This window comes from Lagopus muta, chromosome 2 (genome assembly GCF_023343835.1).
Source record: "Lagopus muta isolate bLagMut1 chromosome 2, bLagMut1 primary, whole genome shotgun sequence".
Taxonomy (NCBI): Eukaryota; Metazoa; Chordata; class Aves; order Galliformes; family Phasianidae; genus Lagopus; species Lagopus muta.
The window spans coordinates 76221447-76237012 of NC_064434.1; the positions used below are offsets into that span (position 1 = coordinate 76221447).

General features: G+C 38.4%; 1 protein-coding gene across 12 annotated transcripts in view; it reads right to left on the bottom strand.

The window, feature by feature from the left end:
• Positions 1 to 15566, bottom strand: part of SMYD3 (SET and MYND domain containing 3) — a 373538-nt gene that overhangs the window by 191023 nt on the left and 166949 nt on the right. The window contains exons 1-3 of one of the 12 annotated variants that reach the window (XM_048934945.1): positions 1677 to 1762; positions 1485 to 1522; positions 287 to 406 (exon numbers count right to left, since the gene is read on the bottom strand). The exons of 7 other annotated variants lie outside the window; for them this stretch is intronic. Coding sequence is in view for 1 of the 5 variants with exons in the window: in XM_048934939.1 (XP_048790896.1) it covers positions 1485 to 1487 (3 nt within the window). In the remaining 4 variants the exon portion in view is untranslated. Of the gene's footprint in view, positions 1 to 286; positions 407 to 1484; positions 1523 to 1676; positions 1763 to 15566 lie in introns of those variants that run through there. 4 more of the 12 variants (XM_048934944.1, XM_048934941.1, XM_048934943.1 and 1 more) reach the window with 4 other exon arrangements.

Genomic DNA, 15566 nt, shown 5'->3' on the forward strand with positions numbered 1-15566 from the left:
TGGTTTAGATACAACCACTTTGCTTTTGCATGCACATGCAGAAGTATGCACTAGAAAAATCTTTAGGAAGAAAATGATAGTTGACATAGAGTAATAAACCTCTGGCAACACACTTTACAAAAGATGACAAAAAGAAAACAACAGAAGCAAAAGAAACCTCTAGAGAAGATGCTGTGGTAAAACAAGAAAATATATTCAAGCAAAATCATCTAAATCAGCCATGGTATTACAAACACCTTTGAAGGAGCAGAGTTTAAAATAAACACAGACTGGATCATAAACTTACAGGTGTTGTCACGGTATGGTAAGGAAAAAGCCTCTGTGACTAAGGAGGACTGCATTGTTCATCAGTTGAAGATAATAATATGAATTCAAAATAAATATGCTCCAGGACAAGAAACAGGACCTACAAAGAGAAGATAGATGTTGAAAAAAAGAAGTAAGAATTGCATGCAGTCTAGAAATAACAACAACAACAACCTGCTACAAAATTAAAAGTATGAGGAGGAAAAACACAGAAACATTAAGACTTTTTTTTTCAAATGCTCAAACAGCAACTGTGCCTAATGCTGAGAGTCTGTCAGTCCTACCACAAGAACAAACACCCCTTGTACACTTATTAAATTTCAAACATTGCAGCACTAAGCTGTTATACACCTCACAGTACAACAGTATAACAGCTGACTCTGGAGAGGCTGGAAAGTAAAAAAAAAAAAAAAAAAAAAAAAAAAAAAAAAAAAAGCTATGAATAGACAAATTAAATATCAAAATCTGCATGGACAAAAAGTAAATACATTAAGACTTAAAACTAATGGGACAAATGATGTATGTTAGAAAAATCAGTTTTATTTTAGAGTGTATGTGCTCCCACAGAGGATACTAAGCCCTGTCAGAGACTTGCTAGTGATCTGGGACAAGTCTCTTCACTGTACTTGTTCCCCAACAGGACAATAAGGATGTTGACACTAGCATCTTTCAGGAGGCATAATGACATCAATTAATTAAATGAGGTAGGTAAGAAGTAAGCATTAATGTTATCTTCATCAAGGCACAGACACAGGATAAGTAGGAGAGTCTAGGAAATGTCCTGCAACAAGGCTTCAAAAAGTTACAAGGACACCAAGATTTATGTAATGCATTTGCTGGTGAGGTTCTTATTTATTCTAGTTACAAATACATCCAATATTAGTATAGTTGAGAGGAGTTGAAAATAAAACAGAAACGTTTGTTTTGCTTGAAGTAAACATCCCTTCATCAACTTCCTTAAATACTGCTTTGAGTATTTATTTATATTTATTTCTTCCCACAATAGATGAGTAATACCATGAGGAGAAAAACATCGTAAACCCACATCTGTGAGGATTCAGGGCATGGGCTAGCACCTGAAACAAATCTTACTGCATGACTAACTTCCATATTATCCCCCCCCTTACAGAACAAAACAAATTTAACCTCAGTCTTTCCTAAATATAAAATACACTTACCATAAACTGTTGATAAACAGCTCGCAAGCACTACTTACCTGAAAAACAAATAAAACAAACAGTTACTTAAAAGCACAGAGTGGCTATCAGTTAGTTGGTTTGGTAATCATTCCTATTTTTAAAACAAAATACTAGAGTTAGATGGAATAATGGAGTGAAACAAAGATTTAGTTAAAAAAAAAAAAAAATTACACAAATTACAAGTTTCAGGTTGAATACTCAGATGGGCTATGCAAACATCAGTCTCAGAAAAAAAAAAAAAAGCCATATATCTTGAATTGTCCCCAAGGTGATGGTGAGACTGCTGAGATCAAGATCTTGCACAAGAAGCTGTTTGCTCTGCCTCAACATTGTTTCTGCTCACACATCCTCTGTAACACAGGATGCAAGCTTCAAATATACAGTCTCTAGCGTGTTCCTTTTCAGGACTAAATGTGTTTTCATAAAGTTAAAGAAATTCTCACGCTTGGTGTTATTTGACATAGAACCACAAAGAAGAAGTTAAATAAAAAGACAACCCATGTTTTATTGATACAATCCTGTAATTAAGCTGTTCTAAATATGGACTACAGTCAGACACCACAGCCTATTACAACAAGCAATCTGTTACTGTAGTACTTGGTGTACAATGGATTGAGCTTAATGATGGTAACGGGTTCTTCATGCAAACACAAAGTTCACAGAAAATTATCTGAATACTCTGACCTCTGTAGCACTGCTATGTCAAATATAGCTTATTTCTTTTCAAACATAGCATGAATATGACACAAATCTTTGGAATATATCTACAAGCCACACACGTACCAAATCCACGTTTCTACAACATACACACAATGTTCTAAGACTAAATTCACAAACCCATTCTGCTTTCATATTGAGGTCCTTTCATAACATGGGCCAGTGGGCCAGAAAAACATCTGGGAATATAATCTGTCACAATCTCCTATTGGCATATTTCACTTTTAACATTTAAAATAGAAGAATTGTTTAAAGAAAAAAAGAAGAAAAAAGAAAGGCTTGTCAGAAACCAAAGTTATATTCTGGGAAGAAATATAAATTGGAAAAAACCCCACTGGGGTGAAGATAGAATCAGCAATGCAGACTTAAAAGTAGAAAGACATTCACCCCAGTGGTGTTGCCATTCATTATTCCAGGATTCTTGTTGATTAACTTAGACTGACTCTTATTCATTGCATTTCAACTCTGCTCATAATTCAAAACAGGCCCATATGCACGTTCTATGCATGTTCTTCTTTAAAGTCAAATTTGTTTATCAATCATGACAAAAAGTTCTAAAAGAAGGGCAGTCTTTAGATTTCTAACTATAAACCCATATTCAGAATTCCCTTGGTGACGTAAGGAGATTAATGCACTATAAAGTTTAAAACATTCTGATACACTGCAAATACCTCCATGGATGCGGGAAAAAAAAAACAAACACAACAACCAACTCATAATTTTTACCACTGTAATAGACTGGGTACAATCCAAAGGAAACAAAACCAGTATAGATTTAAAATACATATATTCTGTATTTATATGGTGCACTATAAGGAGATTGCACTGGCAAAAACTTGAAGAAAGCCAAGGACAGCTGGAGCTGGGGAAAGGATGATGCCAATTTAATCTTTAAGATTGACAGCTCTGCTTGGGACAAGGAAACCTGAGTGGTTGCTATACAGAAAGGAGAAATCACTGTTGAGTATGAAAAACTGCAGAAGGAATATGTTAAAAATAAATATGGAACTTGAGGGCATGTTTAATGTAAAACAAGCCAACTGCTTTGCTAAAAATGTGGCCTTTGTACTCTTTTCAAATTGTTATCATAATCATTTTGCTCCCCTTGAGCTAAGTCCCTCAGCAGACATTAAAATAGTTGGTGATTAGCATTCAGAAAGACATCTCACCATGAAAAACAGAAATACGCCCCAAAGGGTTCAGCCTCACTCTGTGAAGAGCTCTGCCACAACACCAGTTCTGGGCAAACAGCATGCATCCCAATGCCCAACACCCCTGTGGCTCCAGGGGCTACTTATAATAACGTTCAATCCAGCACTTCAGAAAGCTTGGGAAGACTGGGTAAGGAGCCAGCAAGTGATGCTAAAGGGTGGCATAGCGGGCTCCAGCTCATGTCATAGGGTGAGATAAGAGTCTTCAGGGAACAGAAAAACTGAATTTGTTGAACTCACAACGCATCTGGAGGACAGGAAAACCTGCTAGAAAAAGCCAGGAGTCTTCCTGATCTGTCTTAACACAACAGGCTGGAAAGGCGAGCAGAGATGAACCTTACAAGGTTCAAAAGGGGCAAGCATAGAGCCCTACACACAGGGAAGAATAATCACACTGATTGTATACCAAAGAACAGCTTTCATATTGTTCTATCCACCTACAAACTGTCAGCAACTGTTATCCACATACTGACACTGAGTAAAAACTTAGATATCGAGCCTAATGATTTTCTTGATCAACAGTATATACACCTTATCAGAACATTTATCATAACAGTGAGTTTCCTTTTTCTTTTTACTAAAAAGCCTTTTATCTCTTTATCTTATAGGGCAAAGTCCTATAATGCTTTGTCAAAGACAAAAAAATCATGCATTTAGCTTTACCGGATTAAGGACTTCAGATTTGGGCCACAAATTCAGAAGGAAAGCTGGTTAAGGAAATTCCTCCTGCCAACAGATCTTTAAGTAACATATTGCATTATGCATCTGGCTTAATCTGGATAAGTTCTCACGTGTATTGCTGAATTATTTCTGATTATACAAACTCAGCCAATTAGTTTTAGAAAATGTGCATCTCTTCCCTATAAACAGGTTCCCTTCCCTTGTGTCAAAAGTCGTCAGTGTGAAGATGAAAGCAGGTACATGAAAGCTGCAGCGCTGTTGATCTCCTTGCTTCCACCTTTTCCCAATACAACAATGCTACAGCTCCAGATTTCATTTTTCAAAAGGACTCCTTTCTCCAAACATCAAACACTTGTTTGTACATGTTACCAGCTGAAAAAGCAATTAGAAACAGTTCAGTAGTAGCTGTGATCATACGCACAACTACATTACATAAAAATGATGAAAGTTTTGTTCGGGAAGTTGGCAAATATGTACGGATTTATCCAGTATGTTCTTTGGACAACATCATGCATCCCAACACATAATTCCAGAAGCAAAATCACTGACTAGCTTTTGGAAGTCTGTGTTTAAGCTGAAAGATGAGATGAAATGCAGCAGGTATCCCATTATTTTTACCTTTGCACATTAGAAATTCTTCCAGTGATGCAAAATACAATAATGCTGTGCTTTGCTAGGCAAAATCTGATCTAAATCAAAACAACAGGGGCTCATTCAACCCAGGGTGCAGTTCCATTAATTCAGTAAAAATACACCTAAGGATCAATCTAGGGAGAAAGACTTTTTATCTAAAAACTTAGACACTGCAGTCACTGCCAGTGACTGACCTTGATGTAAACATCAGTTGATTCTCTGTCAGACATCCTCTTTATGAGCAGGCAGCTTCTGTTTCTCTTTTAGCAGCATATGCCTCTCCAAATCATTCCTCATGCAACTTCTCACTAGCACTACTATTTTCTGTCCGCTTTTGATTTTTAAATGATAGAAGTAACTATTCTATTGATAACCACCTTAATGCTCTCTTATTCAAAAACAAAACAAAAACCACTCATAAATATCCCTTTAATATTTCCATGTTTTGCTTAATTTGAGCTTCAATGTCACCTGCTGCCACTCATCCATTTGCTTATTGATATTTCTGTGCTCCATCTAATCCCACTCTGTTACTCCTGATACATTTATCACTAACCTGTTATTTTACACCAGAATATCTTTCTTTTTCAGCGTGTTCTCACAGCACTATATCCAATTTTTCACCTCTATTCAGAGTTTCTAAATTAAATATAAAATACAAAAATGTTGTAACAACTGAGAACTTCAAATCATGACTTCAGAAATAGAAACATCAGAACTGACTCTCAGCTGGAATTCAATTTAATTTGAGCTTGTTTTAGAACCAGGGTGTCTAAAGCAAAAGTCTTACGGGGATTAACAAGCACTAATTCAACTCACAGTTTCATCATGTGGTTTAAATTGCTTGTAAGGGCATAGAATGTTGCTAAATTAAACAACTTATTGGGAAAAAAAAAACAATAATTTACTTTCTATGAAAATGGTTATTTTTATTTAGTCATGATACTGCAACTGCTTAAGGATAAGACAGACCTGGCTTGGAAAGCACAAAGTCCCAGGATAACTAAGTAAATGTTACACAATTTCTTTCACAGATGTTTCTTGCTGTGGGCTACTATATTTTTATCTTGCACTCTCTCCATAGAAATTCATGAGCAAGCTTGCCTTGCAACCAAGTGTCCTGAAATGCCAGGCTAACTCCTCCTGAACAGAATGTCTACCCAGAAAAAACAAGTAGTGTATTCAGAAAAAGGCTACCGCTGTAGAGTTCCCATGCCACAGTGAGGATTTGTTCTTCTTTCACATATTTTTACAACTGCTTTTACCCAAGCCTGCTCAAAAGCCTCACTTAGAAAAATGTTTTCAACATGAAAGTAAGTCTTTTTATCCTTTCTCATTTATTTATCCTTTCCCATTTATACTAATGGCGCTAATGTACTTAAAGAAGAAAGGTTAGATGCCTTTCAAAGTCTTCATTTCACCTATCTGGACAAAAAAGAGAGAAAAAAAAAGCTGTCTTACTCCTCTCTATTCCCCACAATCTTTTTCATGTCCCTTCTTCGTTCTTGTCCCATTCTAATTTCATCTTTAGTACGATTTAAATCACGCTTCAGGAGAACCCCTGGAAATTCCTATGCCAGTACATTACAAGAATACATTTTCCTTCTTACGGGGGCATCTCACCAGTGATTGATGTAGGTAATTCATATTAAGGCTGAGCAGTATATACCTACTGAGCAGTCACTTCCAGATTGTTGGAAATCCCCAGAGCTGATGACTTCCACTCCACTTGTTATCTCTGTCCCTGGCCACTGCAAAACAACTTGAACTGTTTCCTCTCCTAAGCCACAAAGTAGCCAGAGCCGGACTCTTCTCAGAGGTGCACAACAGTAGGAGAATAGGCCATGGACAAGTCAGAACACATAAAATTCCTATTAGATCTAAGAATTTTTTTTCTTTACCAAAAGATGATTAAATATTGAAACAGTTTGTCTAGACTGGTTGTATAACCCATCCTTGGAGCTGTTCAAGACCAGACTGGACACAACCTTGGGTAACCTGATCTAATTAGATGGACTCCAGGAGATGCCTTTCAACGTAAATTATTGTGACATTCTTCTATTCCAGTGACTTGATTAGCAAGTTTCTTCAAATGGGTGAACAATGCCATCTCTTGCTGGTAACTTTTAATTTTGCCACTCCCTTTCCTGAAACCACTGCTAACAAATAATTAAGAACACACAAATCAGTATTTTATTAAATATATTTGCAGCCAATAGTCATGCGCTAGCCTGTTCAGAATGAAGGGGTGGACATCATCTACTGTTCTACGTGCTTCCCCCTCTGAAGTTACTGTGACCATTTCCATCCTGGGAAATATACTAACTCTATTCCCACATTAAGCATCACAAAATTTGCTAATTCCAACAGTTCAATATTAGCCTTCATTGCTTTGATTATAAGCCGAAACCTAATCCTAACCCACTTCTTGATATAGTAGGTCCTTGTCTGCTGAGTTGTTAATTTACTGTTGATGCTGTCATACGTAAGATACTCCTTACATTTCTTTTGCAGGATTTAAACTGCTAGAGTAACTTCATTTTTTTCTTGTATTTCCTGCCTTCGACAACAAAACTGTGTTTTCCATTTGCTGTAGGCTTCTTGTCAACACCCAAATGGCTGGCTTAGAAATGATCATTCATTCAGTGGCAAAAATACATAGCTAACGGTAACTATGACGAAAAAACAGCTTTCTATAGGTTTTGCTCTGTCAAACTACGTTACTGTACTCTTTGTATCTGTTGTAGTTTCCATGGAATCCTACCTATCTATAGAATACGTCCTGTTTCTTGAAGTACCATCTTTAGCTTGGAAGCTGTAGAATACTCTCTTCGATGTGCTTTAGTTACAGAAGAAGGCTTCAGACACAGAGCTGACATTCACCACGTTGTGGAAACTTGTACAGGTGTAGCTGACATCTATACAGAGGAAGCAGAAGAACCTCTGCAGCGAAATTTGGCATCCCAGGGCTGTGTTAGTCTCTGCAGATCAGGGGCATGACTGGCAACAGATGACTCCATCCTGCACAGTGCTGATCAAGACCAAGGCATCCATTTCCCTTGGAGCATCTCAGGATGACATCTGCCTTACCAGCCTCTCTCTGTATATCATGCAGTTTTCTCTGCTGATTTAGGACACTGCAATCCTTTCTAGTTGAGATGCTAAAATAGCCTTTGGAACATTTGTCTGCTGGTGAGCTTGATCAATGGCAATAGCCCTAGAGCAGTCTTAGGCTGATGGCAACATGTCTTTCTAAAGTTTGGAAATAAATCCCTCTGCCCTTCTTCCATCAGTTTAAATTTGACCGTATTAATGTTTTGTTGATGTATTGCTGCAGATTTACCTGGGCTTGTTATAGAACTCCTTTATGTAAACAGGTCTTCCTCAGGAATTACAGAACACGTGTAGCTGTGCTCCACTCTGGTTTCTGTCAGCAACTCTGCAGCAGGGTTCTGTTGCACTGTCACTGTGCTTCAGAGCAAGGCTGCAGCCCCTGCTGGCTCCATCTGGACCACAGCCAGATACAGGCAGGCAGCACCTGCCCTGCATCCTGCTAGCAGCCTTGTGCTGGCCCAGCAGAGCTGTAAAGTCATCAGCAGAACCCCAGAGAGTATGCTCATCAGAAAGCATCCAAGCTCCCTGGGTAGCGCCTGCTGCATCGCTGTGCTGCTTTGAACACAGCACAAGGCACTGAGACCCAGATCAGCTCTTGGTAGGAGTGAAAGGCTCTCCTTGGGGCAGCTCTGCCCACGCAGGCACCAATGGGTCTGACTTGCCAGGAAAGGCTTAAGGTATTGAAGATGCAGTGCTTGTTTCAGGGATTACCTGGAGGACACAGTAGCAGCATGCGTGTGTTTGAAGCATGGCAAGTGTTTGCTCCACTCCCCATGCCCCCACATGTGCAAATTGCTTCTAGGCTTTCAGGTGCACCTGTCTGCTTCTTTGTGATGCTTTCTCCATTTCCTCTCCTATTCTGTGCCTTCCCAAGCTACCTGCAGCCTTGACAAAGTAAAGGTACCCAAAAGGATGACCATCAGTTTTATACTGTTATGCAAGGTCCCTGTTTTCAATTCTAAGACCTGGTTCTTTACATGTCTGTCACAGTTTTCATAGAAATAAATAGAAGGCATTACTTTCAGAGTATCCTACATACTATCTACATTTTCTATTAAGTAGAGAAATCTCTCATATACAGGAATAGTTGGGTTCAGCCATCATTCCCCTAAACATGGCAACTAATACAATATAGCAATATGGCTGTCGTGCACGTCATTATGCGGTTGTGAGTCAGAGTCATATTCAAGGAATATAAGATTACATATTCGTTTTGCAGTATTTATGATGCAATGTCTGAACACAGGTGCTCACTGAGCAATGATGAACAATCAGACTAACAGCCAGACATCTGCACTCCGTAACGTAAATAATTCAACTCCCATTTGCTTGTCAGAAGCGTTGAGGATCCACACCTTTAAGCTGCGAACGTTTAACTCTATCAGCTGTCAGGCACACATCTCCCCTCTACAAACTGTAGGGTGAAAGCTTAAATTATTTCTGCTCAAATCATCACATTTAGCCAATGGAGAAATCTGTAGTCTCTTAGCAGTAAAATAAATTGACAATTCCCTACCTTAGTTTGCAGTAGTAGGCAAAGCAGCAGGAGATTTTTTCTTCTTGCAGCTGTCTATAAGGACACTGTCAACAACTGGAAGAACTGGCCCTCACTCTGCACTCTCTGCTCAAACCTGACTCGAGTCCTTCAGTATTTTGCTGCCTTTGTTCCAATTTGCTAATTTCACATTCACTTGCTCCTGGTCCTTGCAAGTCCTGAAAGCACACACTTTTTAACATCTGAAATACCGCTGTTTGAAGTCATGCTGTCAAAATAGATGCTCACAATTTTAACTCAAGGCAAAAGGATCATTTTAGCATTTTGAAAGTAAAGCAAGCACAAGACAGACAGCATTTTGCATGCAAGACAATGTAGCAGGCCTGCACTTTGGAAATGCAGGTGGGTTTTTATGTCTTCCGGTGCAATGCCAGTGGTAGCTCCAGATGTGCAGAAACTACCACTCCTGTCCCCTGCTCTATCCAGCAAATGCTGCAATGAAACAGCACCAGAGGAAGCCTGGAGCAAACTGGCACCACTGAGGAACTTGGAAGCCAGCCAGCCAAATTATGGCCTGAGCTTTTTGGAGCTCTGTCTAAAATCAAAGCTGTTCTCCCTTTTCATAGGAAAGCCACAGGAAATGGATGAATTGGAAAGGGTAAATGCTGGGTGCAGCCTTCATTACACATGCAGAAGGATATAAATTACAATCCCTTGAGTATACAAAGGTGAAGCAAGGTTCACAATACTGTATTATATTAAGCTACATTATGAAAATGACTGTTTATGTTGGTTCATTAATGTTTGTACAAGGCTGTGAACAAGCAAAGTGCTAAGTATCACACAAGCATCAACAATCTCTCTCCACTTTGACATGTTCACAAGCATTGTAACAAAATAAAATGCATTTTAATCATAATAATTAATGCCCATAGACGACAGCGTTTAGCATATTGTCTCTCTACATCATTTGTGGCCATTGAAAACAGGAAAGAAATGGATACCAGCAGCAGATACTGTAATGCTGAGCTATTCATTTCTTCTAAAAGACAAAGTGTCTGCCATCACCTACAAGCGGACAAATTCAACCCACAAAACCTGTACATTTGGAGCTGCCCAGCTAAGTAGGTGCTGTGCTGGTTAAAGTATCTTCAGTCATTTTCAGGTGCCTTATATTGTATAACTGGTGACAGGGAGGTTATTCCTCATTTATCTACTTTTTTCTTTTTCTTTTCTTTTTTTTTTTTTTTTAATTTATTTGATTAAAAGACCACAGTTTAGAATAATTCTTTTCAAAACTGCAGACCTGATCTCAACACAAGGATTTAGGGAGACACACTGAGATATGTTGTCCCCAGTAAATACTCCAGCATCTCAGAAAGCAAGCTGTGTTTGAACAGCAGCTAGAACATTAAACGATATCAACAAAAAAGAAATATATATCCTCAGCTCTGTCAAATGGAAGAGAAAAAGCAAGTGGCATTACAACTAAGTCTCTCCTGAATCACCATGGCAGGTCATTTTCTCCAGTCCAGCTCTCAGCTGACCAATATCTAGCTATTTTTTGGATCAAAACAAATTCTGTAACAACTTTCTTGATGCCTAGTGCAAATGTCTCTGCCTTCAGTATCTGAAGGCTGAGTGGCTGCATCCCTTTACATGTCCTAGAAGCAAACTCCACCTTGCTTTGTCTGTACTGCTCACCATGTGCTCTAACCAGTGGCAGCCAGTGTGCCTCCTCCACTGGCTGGGGTGCTTGGAATGGGATGGGGCAGCCTGCTGTGGTACCACTGAAAGCATCCACTGAAACAGAAGCACAAGGGCTGGGCAGGTTTCCCCTCTGCATGCCAGCCGTAGCCTTTTGAAGGAGCACAGGGTCTGCAAGTGGAGGGAAACTGGTGCAGGCCAGGCTGGTTAATGACAAGTGTTGGGACCAGTCTCATTTAATACTTGTATTAATGACATTGGGAAAAAAAAAAAGAAGTATAAAAGCTAACAAGTTTCCCCAAGTCTAAATGATTGGATGCCTTGTCAATACCAGGAAGATTGGAGTCTCACTCAGAAAGAGCTGGATGATTGGGAGGGGTAATAGAAATTGGATGAAATTTAATAGTAGTGCGCAAGGTCATAAGCTTTGGAACTAATAATGAGACTTTTTGTTATAACTACAAAGCTGTCAGCTAGATGAGCGACATAGAAGGCAGTACATTTGTGGAATACAGGATGTCTGCATGTCATCAGTATGATACAGCCATGAAAAGAGTAAACCCATCAGGTGATACATTCTCAGAAGAGCAAAGAAAGATTATTTTCCATGGTTAAGGCTCCTTTGGAAGCTCCTCCTCTGAAGCTGTATGCACAGTACCAGCCATGTTCTATAATAAGTCCTTCAAATGAAAATGAGGCCAGAAATAGGCTTCAAAATTATCTGGTGGGGTTTATAGAGTTCATAGAAAAGCTTTGAGTGTAAACCTGATGAAACAGGGCTGGATTTACAGTAAGAAAATTACACTATATATACCACATATTAGCATCAGATTATTATCCAGTTTTTTTTGTCTGCAGCAAATATCCATCAAAAATAATCTCCCTTCTGAAAAGCAGTAGTAAGTTTTTCCCCTATGTTTCCTGCAAAAGTGAAATAGCTTCTCGAGTCACACACTAACACTGTAATGGCATATTGCTCCAACATCTGAAGGTACTACTGACAGCTCATCTCATGCTGTGTCCCACATAAGGTTTCTGCAACACAGGAAACCAGATGTGCCCATTCTGCTTTTTTCCAGCTGCATCCTCTCAGCTGACTACTATTATTTTTGTAATTTATAAAACAGTACGGTGTATTCCTTCATATCTGTTCTGCCTGTCACACTTCTCTAGCCTACAAATAACGCAGTGTGCCACATAGAAGAAATACATCATTTGCACTGCAACTTCCACCTTGATATTTATATCTACCATGGTAGATAAATCCTTTCCCATTACAAGGGAGCAAAAGATGTAAGGCAATCCTGCCCTTAGCCTTGCACCACAGTAATTGCTGAAGGACTGTTCCTCACATTCAGAGAGAAGAAGCGTGTGAAATACAAATCACGCAGTCAAAAACCTCAACCTGTGATAGACAAGACCAGAAACAAGTAATGGAGGCTTAACAAGTGATATAATGAGGCAGTAGCAATTATTTTAGAGAAAGAGTTAAAGCAAGGTGAATGAAAAGTAGAGCAGAAGTGAACATTCCTCATCTCAAGTCCTAAAAGCATCAAAGACGCACATGATTCAGCAGAGGTCTCCTCATGTCTTACTTTCAGGATGCTAGAAACAACTCATTAACAGGTGCTAAGGGAAGCGGAAATTTATTCCATCATTTTCCTTGACAAGAACCTTGCACTTCAGAAAAAGCTGCCTAAGAAGGAGAGCTGGATGGCTTAGAACTCAACCACAGCCCAGCACGCACAGCTTGTAGAAAGGATAGAAAGTAAAATTCAAAGAGCAGAAGATCAAGGCCTTTTCTCACAGGAGGCATGCCATCAGTTCACAGAATATCAAATAGTGAAGGTGCTTCTGAAGAGAGCTGTTTTGCTGCTGAAAAATTTAATCATAGTAAGCTTGGTAAACATTTAAACAGAAATAGCATTCTAATTTCTTCAGAAAATACTAAAGCTGAAAGGCTTCCTTCATCCTAAACCAAAGAAATCCTAAATCATATAGTTTTCTTGCTAGGCTTGGTCTTAAGCTGTAACAATACAAGATTTCCAAATGTACAGATTTCCTGGGGAAGAGTAATTCTCATTTTCAGTTAGCTCCCTGAGGCACCACCAAAAGAAACTCCTCAATTTGGTATCTACAGTCAAAACAGCACACTGACACGGAATCAGTATTTTGCTCTCAAGACTCAAATTATACATGGGTGAGACCGACCAACACTCTGGATTCTCCCAGCACCTAAGGTTTTTGTATTTTTTTTTTTAAGCAGGCTCACAGCTTTTCTTCTGACTTTGACAGAGAAAATTTATGCATTTATTGTTTAACAAAATTCAGTCACTGAGCTCTTCTGCTGCTGCATGTTAACACGACATCTTTATTTTGCAGTCTGGAAACAAAATCTTAAAATCCAGGTGAGACCTGCTAAGGCTTGGATTTAAATGAACAAAAGAACATTCGCAGAACGCAACCCATAAGCAGGATCAATTTCTCTTAACACTGTACCTACTATTCAGACTCCCCTTCACATTTCTAGCTTAATCTAGTTCATAATTAAAGCAATCAAATCTTTGATTTCTCATGTTCCCTCCAGTAAAGCAACAAAGGTCTATCTTTTTTACCTGTTGTAGGAAAATCACTTAAAAATTTCAAATTCCTTAAACATTTCTGTATAAAATATCTTCCAAAAAAAGTGCAAAAGAAACTATTGCCCCAATTCTTCAAGGTTTCCATATTAAAATTGATCTTTGACAATGACTGTGCATTAGAAAAATGAAATTGTTGCCAACATGAACAGCACACTTAGATCACAATATGAATTAATGAGCTTGCTTTTCATCTTCATCTCCCCCTTCCTCAGTGCTTTACTCCTGCTCCCAAATAAATGAGCATGTTCCTAATAAAGTGCTTGAAAGGAAGGCTGGGAAATTTAATAATAAAAAGCTCTCTGAAATTAAGTTTCTGGCACTGCTTTAAAAAAGAAAATGTTATTACTTGGTCCTTTGCTTTTCCCCAAAGCAAATTTCAGTCCTTTGAGGACAGCACAAATATAAAGCAGATAATTTACAAACCTTTTATTCGGCAATTTGCCTGGTCCAAATAAGCAACTGTAATAGGAATTGCCGACTGAGTATTTTAAACATTCTGGTATAGGAAGAGAAACTGCATTCTGCAGGAGAAGAAGGTCAGAAAGTCTCTGTCTAAACTATCAAATACTAGAATTTCAATAGGGAACAAATTGTTGAACATGTTAATTTTCAAAGGAAATAAAAGAAAGCATTAAGAACAGAAAATCCAACCATAACTGTTGGACTTGTTCATGTAATAAGTTTCCTTATCTCAGTTCTTTTGCATTTGCTGAATTGAAGGTGACAAAGGGTAAAATACTAAGAGTTCGCATCAGATTATTCAAGTCCAGAAATACAAATGAGTAGTTATTTTGCTAAGTGAACCCAGCCTTTTGCTTCTGCCCTAGTCTTATCAAAAAGAACCATCAAAATACTCATGACTATTAAGAAAACTTAAAAAAAAAAAAAAAAAAAAAAAAAAGGCAACTAAATTGTGAAAATTTCATCAGAAAAAAAACAGCAAGGTTAATTCTCTAATTCTGGAACAGTATGGAGACTGATTCTTACATAGCTCTCAGAGTGTGGAAGTTACGCTCTACTGAATTCTCCAGAATTTTTTCTGTTGCAACCATTGGGTCAGGATTACACTATAATGCAATGAAGGATTCTGTAGGAAGATTTATCAACAGAACTACTTACGTTCTTCCTTGTAATTAAGAGTCTTACCATTTTACATCATCATAAACGCATATCATTTCTGCAAGATTCATATTTGATTCCTTAATCACTTCCCATGACTATATGAAACTATTTTATACTCACCACCAAACCAAGAAACAATTTCCTGCTCTGTCCCTTTACACTTCACATGCCTCAGACAAGAGGTCAGTTCCACTACCGAAGTCAAAAGAAATAAAAGGCTCAAGTGTGTGAGAAAGAATCTGTGTTAAATACTAAGATTTTAAGCTGTTTTGTTTTCAATAACATCATAAAACATCCTTAGAGGATGGATGGTTTTTACTTCAGATTACTTTCACACTTCAGATGCATCAGGTCAAGCTGAAACATGCCTACTCCTCTCTTCTGAAACACTGCCATTTGCAGCAATGAAGATCAGCTGATTTCAGTGTTTGCATTATATCCTGTCCTCTTCCTCCCCATTGGTTACAACGATCCTCTTTCTGCTAAAATGCATCACAATACTTCAGAAAAATATACAGAAAAGATGTTTTTGACAAATTAAAAACCAAAACCAAACACATACAGACAGGTGCCCCCTGTTTGGAGATATTTAGAACTAGCACTTTGGTTCATTACAGTCTACATCACATGGATCCAAAAGATTTCAGATATTTGGACACTGGCCTTTCACTAGAGTAAGACCTGCCAAACACATGCTCTGGTCTGTTATGTTCAAGGTACACAAGTTCTGTTGCACTTC